The 7,149-nt window shown below is 48.0% G+C and overlaps 1 protein-coding gene across 5 annotated transcripts; it reads right to left on the minus strand.

The window, feature by feature from the left end:
* Window positions 1-1,231: 1,231 nt before the first annotated feature.
* On the minus strand, window positions 1,232-6,851 carry LOC125538690 (putative WRKY transcription factor 2). Of its 5 annotated transcripts, none has more exons than XM_048701962.2 (6): window positions 6,163-6,851; window positions 4,697-5,120; window positions 4,054-4,215; window positions 2,385-3,280; window positions 2,129-2,287; window positions 1,232-2,040 (listed from the first exon to the last, which is right to left on the minus strand). In XM_048701962.2, exons 2-6 carry the CDS (start codon window positions 5,105-5,107, stop codon window positions 1,461-1,463), a joined length of 2,208 nt encoding a protein of 735 aa, XP_048557919.2. In that variant the 5' UTR covers window positions 5,108-5,120; window positions 6,163-6,851; the 3' UTR covers window positions 1,232-1,460. The 5 variants fall into 5 exon arrangements, with proteins under 5 accessions (XP_048557919.2, XP_048557918.2, XP_048557915.2 ...); XM_048701961.2 differs by having other exon boundaries at window positions 6,269-6,821; XM_048701958.2 differs by lacking the exon at window positions 6,163-6,851 and adding an exon at window positions 5,269-6,143.
* Between the last annotated feature and the right edge of the window lie 298 nt (window positions 6,852-7,149).

The raw sequence follows: 7,149 nt of genomic DNA on the forward strand, positions 1-7,149 counted from the left end.
TTGTTTTATTTGATGAAAATGGTGTTCATGTTTGGTTGCTTGAATAGTCTGGTTTTCTTTCTCATTAAGTCTTTCTACAAGTTGATCAACTTTGGAGGAATGTCCCACAATTTGAACGATTGTATTTAGAAGATTAAGGGTCAATTCTTTTGGGGCTTATGGGTGGCTGCCAAAATATGTTGCCCCCTACATAGCTTATTCTGCGAGCCCAATTTTTTTTAGGTTGGGCTATCAAAATAAAAAGATTGGGCTGCCAACATAAACTGGGTAGGGGGAATCTTATTTTGGCATGCCGCCCATAAGGCCCAAAAGAGCTCGCCCTAAAATTCTTCCCCGCGATCATGTTTTCATGTGTCTTATTCCCAATAATAAGAGTTTGACTAGGGATAACCCTGTTAAGCAATGCCATGTGGCCGATCCAACGTGTGTCTTTTGCAACAAAGAAGAGAGTATCAAACATTTGTCCTTTGATTGCATTGTGGCACTTAACACCTAGAAAATTGTAGTTGAAATACTTGATATACAACTTTTGTGCTCTTTCGGAGATTTAGCTATTTACGGAAAGAAAGAGAAGAATGATGTAGCAATTCACTTGGCGAAAGTGTTACTCTAATCTCGAGCATAAATGCTCCCACTTGGTCATTTCTAATTCTTGTGGAGCTTATGGTTGTTACGTGATGAATTTGTTTTTTCAGGGAGTCTGGAATGTATCCTGGGTATGTTGGGAGCTTTGGTGCATCAGTAGAAGCTGCTCTGCGCAAATGCTCGATCGTCACCGAGGGGAGCTCCTTAGGATTGCTTTGAGATTATCTGCTCTGGTTGTTTCAGTAGGATGTTTTGCAGATTGTAGTCTTCGCCGAGGGGATGGGGCATTCTTTTGTATTCCTTCCGGTTCTTTTTAATTCGCATATGAAGTCAAACCTCGTAAACTTTGACCAAGTTTATAGAAAAAAGTACCAAGATTTAGAATGTGAAATCAATAACATTAGATGCGTCATGACTTTACTTTTCATATTGTATAAATTTTGGATTATAGATGTTAATACTTTTTTATATAAATATGGTCAAACTTTACAAAGTTTGATTTCAGACAATCCTTATATGGAGAGTAAAAGAAACGAGAAGGTATCATGGTTGGTCTAGCGAAATGAAACAAATTGGCTAGCCAATGCGAGTTCATTCAAAAATAAAGTTGCAAACTAATGTTCTGAAAGACCGCATGAACCCAACATGGAAGCTTCGTAATGCTGATTATTAAGGCAAACAGAGGAGTAAACCAAACACCCTAAATCGTAACGATAACTGGAGGAATCAAAACGTACTTGGAGCAGGAAGATGAAAAGGAAAAATGGTAGCAAGAAGTAAGGGTGATTGTTTCCACCGTATACTTATCGAACATTAATAACCAATTTTAATCTAATTAGCCCTCTAACCGATCCTCCTCCTTTTATTATCTATATCTACATCCGGTGCCCCAGCGGCAGCCTGCTCATCATCGTCTGCGGATACGCCGCCGCCGCCGCCGCGCCGCCCCCAGCGCCAGCCCCAGCCCCGGCGGCTTCGTCCTTCACCTCGCCCTTGGGCACCCTGAATCCCGCCGCCGTCTCCATGGCCTGCCTCTGCCTGAACACCGAGTGCAGCGACGGGGACAGCATGGGGAGCTTCAGCCCCTCCACGGCGCCGAGCCCCGACGGCATCGGCAGGCTCGGCCGCGACGCGTGGCCGCCGCCGAGCGAGTACGGGTAGTTGCTCATCGGCCCCAGCGGGTCCCTCGGCGGCAGGCCGAAGGGCGCGCCACAGCCGCCCAGCCTCATCAGGCCGTCCTGCACCGACGGCGGCTCCGCCCTGCGCGCGTGGGACAGCTGCGACGCCCCCGTGCCGCCCGACACCGCCGAGCTCCCGTGGCCGCCGTTCCTCGCGGCCGGGACCTCGTGGTTGTGCTTGCCCTCGTACGTGGTGATCACGGACTTGAGGTCGTGCGACGCGCGCTCCACGTGCTTCCGCACCGAGCACCCCGGGTGCGTGCACTTGTAGTAGCTCCTGCAATGCAAGCAGGTACGATCCATGAGAGTCTGCCATGCCTACATACATTGCTCCTAAGGAAAGTTAATTCATGCTTCAGACGTACCTTGGATTCGGGTTGCCCTTGACGACCTTCTGCCCGTACTTGCGCCAGCGATAGCCGTCGTCCAGGATGTCCACCTCGCTGGTCGTCTGGATCACGACCCGAGGCTCGCGGACAGCTCTGGACGCAGTGCTCATGTCAATGGCGCACGACTCCAGCTTCCTGAAACATTCGTCCACCCAAAATGAGCACACACATTTTTTATTTCTTTGATGAAACGAATATATGGTGAGGGCGTGAAGAGATGAGATTGTATAACCTTCTCTTGGACTCCAGTTCATCGCCCTCGGTGGTGTCGGCAGCGCCCTGGCCCTGGGACATGCTGCCATGGGCCACCCTATCATCCCCGTCCACCTCGTCAGACACGGCAGACGTGACATCCACGCCGCCCTCCGGGGACTCGAACCGGGCGGCGCCGTCATGGACCTGCATCGAAGCCGACGAGTCACAGAGCTCGCCGGGCACCGAGGGGGACGACGTGGCCTCCAGCCCGTCGCCGCGCCAGTCCTGGACAGCCACGCCCGCGTGCCACAGCGACCTCGCCTCCGCGTTCGGCTGCGAGCCACCAGCATTGCCGTAGCCGTTGTTGTTGTTGTCCGCGGGCGCGTCCATCTGCGCGTCATTGAACGGGTGAACCTGCGCGCCGCCGGCAGGTCGGCGGCCCTGGGCGGCGGGCCTGGGGTGGTTGTGCGTGCCCTTGTAGATGATCTCCGTGACGTGGCCCTCGTGCGACCGCTCCACCTTCTTCTTCACCTGGCAGCTGGGGTGCGTGCACTTGTAGTAGCTCCGCGGGTACTCGCTGTGCTTCACCTGCTTCTGCCCGTACTTCCTCCAGCTGTACCCGTCCTCGGCCGGCGCTGCTGTGGCCACCGCAGCAGGGTAGTCTCCCTTCGCCGCCTCGCTGTCCGCCGCCGTTGCCGGTGGGCCGTCGTTGTTGTCGCCACCTGCCGTGGTGCTGTCAGCTGCGAGACGGTTGCGCTTGTTATTGCAGTCATGGTAGCTGCACTTCATCAGGTCTTGCCCGTTGTTGAACTGCGCTTGGTTCAGATGGCCTGGCGGAATGGCGCCTCGTGTCGTTGTCTGAATGTTGGTTTCTGTCTTGACAGGAACATCTCTGCTTGGTGCTGATGGGTGCTGACTGTTGGGTAGAGATCCCTGAAGGCAAAGGAACAGATGTGTCACAAAAGGAAAGAGGAATTCAAAGGGTTTATTCAAATTTTTATGATCATAATAGCAATTTCATATGATCAGCCACAGCCGGCAAAAATGAGCAAGTAGAGAGAAAACATGGTAATAAACAGTAAGCAACAAAAGCACCTATTTGAGAGCCTTAAACTGTCATTCACTGCGTTTAAAAAAAATGTAAACTGTACTCTGCTAATTTATCTAGTTTTTACCATGAACCTGGTTGGCAGTATTTACAAAGGTGTCTTTTACACTAACTCCATTAAATACCAACAATAATGGTAAACAGGCTTACCAGCCACCTTGCTTTAACTAGTCGTACGAAACGCTGTTTTAATAGAAAAAAATACAGTGCCCCAAACCTAGTATTATTGAATATTACAAAATAAAGTTACAAAATACGCTGTTTACAATAAAGTTACAAAATACGCTGTTTTAAAAAACTACATTCTCTGTATGCACAAAGTGCAGTTGATAAAATTGACAATTCATGCATACACTGAAAAATGGTCAACTTACCCAGCTCCATGGTCACAAAAGGTAAACATTTCAAATGCGGGTATGCGAATGAGGATAAGAAGAAAAACTCAATGAATCACATCAGTCATTCGTGGTTGTTACATGTGGAACAATATGGTCAGCACAAAACTACTTCCATCATAGCAAAGGAGCATAATGCTATTACTTGTTTTTTTTTTCAGTGCAAGGAACAAGACTATATACAGTTTCACATAACTGCTCACCTTCTTTCCTTCAGCAGTGTACTGTGATGATTTTAGGTCCAAAGGCTTGAAAGAAAATGCACCGGGACGATCTTCAATTGAGGGAGGTTCAAGCCTAGTATTATTGTTGTTATTGGTGTCACCAAGCATGAGTAACTTCCCCGTGGTTGGCGAGGACTGGCCCTGAATCACAGCATTAGAAAACATTCAGGTACTAGCTTCAGTATCAGGGTGTCTGTTTAATTGAAATTGCATACTCTTGAGTTCTTTCATACATGAAAAGGAACAGAAATATACAAACTTCCATTTGCTTTTATTTTGGCAACGGTAATAAAATCTCCTCAGAGTTTGTCAAGAAAGGAAAATCTCCTCGGGTATATATAGGTGGGCTATTTGGTGGCAATGACAAAGTTAAACTTTCATGGACTTGCAGAAATTTCCAAAGTTCAGTAAAGCAAAGCATACTTAACCTCCCAATCTAGCATAGTAAACTTTCATGTACTTACAGAAATGTGAAAAGTTCAGTAAAGCAAATGTGGAAAGTTCAGTAAATCAAGTATACTTAACCTGCCAATCTAGCATCGCACTGACAAAACCAATAACAATTCCTACAGTCTGAAGCTGGAGAAAATCACAACTATGGAAATTTAAACACAATGCATACCATGGCATTGGAGAGGAACACGGGCGATTCCAGCAGCGACGCCGGGCTGAGGCCGGGCGGGATGGTCAGGTAAGGCGACTGGGCTCCTGAATATTCGCTGCCAGGCATGCTGAGCTTGGCGACGCTGAACCCAGCTCTGGCCTGCATCCGCTCGGAGAGGCTGCTGCTGGAGCTGGACCTCTGGCCGAAGTGCGGTGTCGCCGGCTTCCCTTCCTCCTGAGGCGAGCCCACGGCCACCGACAGGCCGTGCCTCTCGAACCCGGCCCCCTCGGAGCCGTCGTTGCCGCCGTCGCAGTCCTCCACCAGGGGGTCCGCGGGGAACGGGTCGGTGAGGAAGCTCGGCAGCATGCTGCAGTCTGCCCCTGGGCTCTGGTCCTTCCACTCCATGGCTAGGTGGGTGTGGCCGTCCATCTCAGCATGGAACCTGCATTCACAGAGGAGAGCCAAGCAACATCATGCAAAGCGCATTCGGTGGTAAACAAAATTCAGTAAAGATAGAAGGGCAGAAACAACATCAACGACAAGAACAGAGAAAAGGAGCCAACGGATGTGATGTAGCTTCTTGGTCTCACACAAATCTTTGGCTCAAAACACCAAAAGGATCAAGAATTGGCTTCGAGTTGCAAAAACAAGACGATCTTATCGAGCAGAAAGCTGATTCTCCAAAACTGAAAGCATGTCCATGCCCCCGGGTAAACGACAACCCGTATAACATCAAAAGGTTAGGTTGATGCGACCGGCACAGTCATCCACAAAGAAGTTGAATGTACTACCGGAAAAGGAGCCGAAAATAAAAGGTGGGGAGCGGCTGCTCCATCTTATTCACTCCAAGAACAGCAAAGGAAGAGGCCATGGACCCCTCAACGCAACAGCGTGCTGATTCGGGGCTCGGAGCTCGAGGCGCATGACAACAGGGAACAACTTTTTCTCCTAAAGCCCTTCAAAATTGCTCCAAGAACGAACTTTGGCGGAGATGGTGAAGAATGTTTTTGATAAAAGATATAGGAGGGCTGGGATCGTCACTTTTGAGCCAAACATCGTAAGTACCACGATAAAAAAGGTTGCTTCTTTGATTCCAATCGTCTGCGGGATGGGGAAATGGAGGATCGTTCATCTTGCGAGCTGGAGGAACCAAACCAAACCAGAGATAAAAAAAGGAGAAGACAGACATTCAAATCAAACTTTTCCTCCACATGTCAATCGGCGAGGAATTTACGCCTATTTTTGAAAAACGGGGCGGATAAGGCAAGTGAAATTTAAACAAAATTGGATCAGAAACAACACGCATTACGCAGAGAAAGAAAAATCCAACGAAGCCACAGTTTAAAACAAAACACAACTTTTAAGGCGCATTTCGACAACCCCAAACTCTGATTTATTTTCAAGGAAGGGAATCAAAACATGACATCAGAATGATAGGATCTTGTTTGTTTACAGAAGAAATTCGAATCACAAAGAACACATACCAAAGCGCAGGGAGGAAGAACGGAATCTCCTCGCAAGAACGGAATGCGGGATATCCCACAGATAGAGATTTGATCAAGGAACATTGGACAGAAACGGGAGAGGAACCTTGTCGAGATTACGGAGAAATGCGAATCGCAGGAGCCCCCAATGGCGATGCCCCCTCTCCCTGCCGGCGATGGCTCAGTCCACCAATGGCCAAGACCAGCCGCAGAGGGAACAAGGCACAAGGATCAGAGACAAATGATGAGCTGCAGCCGCAGGGAGTCAGGAAAAGAAGGTTCCTCCTGCCATTATTACTCGGCTCCCCTCTCCCCCATTCTTTTATCCTGAGGAGAGAAGAAGAAACAGAAAACAGAGGAGAGAGAGAGGAGGAGGGGCGGTTTGACCAAGAAGGTGGGAGATGTGCGGAGGGATTCGTTGGAACCCGAGGAGGGATGACGGTGAGAGGAGAGAGAAACATGGATGGCATTGATGGCATGCTCGCCGTTCATCTCTCTCCTGCGAACTGCAGCTTTTCTCTTTCTCTTTTTTAGAGAGAGAGAGATGGAATTGCTCTTTTCCTCTGTTTTTTGTCTGCATTTTTCTTCTTGCTGAATTCACTGTGGTTGTTTCTTTATCTCGGAGGTTCGGGTGTTTTCTGCTATTTTTTTGGGTAATTACCGTGCAGTCGGCACACCTTTATTGTTCAGATGATTGCGCGCTTAACGGGCATTAAAATTTCAGGGGATTTTAGTGAAGGAAACGGCACCTTCATGTGTGAACTCTTTATCACATTATTAGAGTATTTTAAAATGTGTGTAAAATGTCACCTTCCAAAAACAAATCAGCCTAAAAAACCTGGGCACATAGGAGAGCGAAGTTACTAAGGACGGGCTCGTTGGAGGACTTTTTCTTCGAATGATTAAAAAATTATATTTCTAAGTTTCAAAAAATATAAAAATAAATCTTTGAAAACTTTTACATATTCGTGACTGATCTGTAAGATT

Source organism: Triticum urartu, chromosome 2A, assembly GCF_056163025.1.
Source record: "Triticum urartu cultivar PI428250 chromosome 2A, HENAU_Tu73, whole genome shotgun sequence".
Classification (NCBI taxonomy): Eukaryota; Viridiplantae; Streptophyta; class Magnoliopsida; order Poales; family Poaceae; genus Triticum; species Triticum urartu.

Excerpts from the sequence above, each read along its gene's own strand:
- LOC125538690 (XM_048701958.2), bottom strand. The coding sequence starts at position 5,411 with ATGTTATACGGGTTGTCGTTTACCCGGGGGCATGGACATGCTTTCAGT. Across the intron at positions 5,121-5,268 it reads GTTTTGAGCCAAAGATTTGT|GTTCCATGCTGAGATGGACG; the intron begins GTGAGACCAAGA and ends CTGTGAATGCAG. Across the intron at positions 4,216-4,696 it reads TGTTCCTCTCCAATGCCATG|GGCCAGTCCTCGCCAACCAC; the intron begins GTATGCATTGTG and ends GCTGTGATTCAG.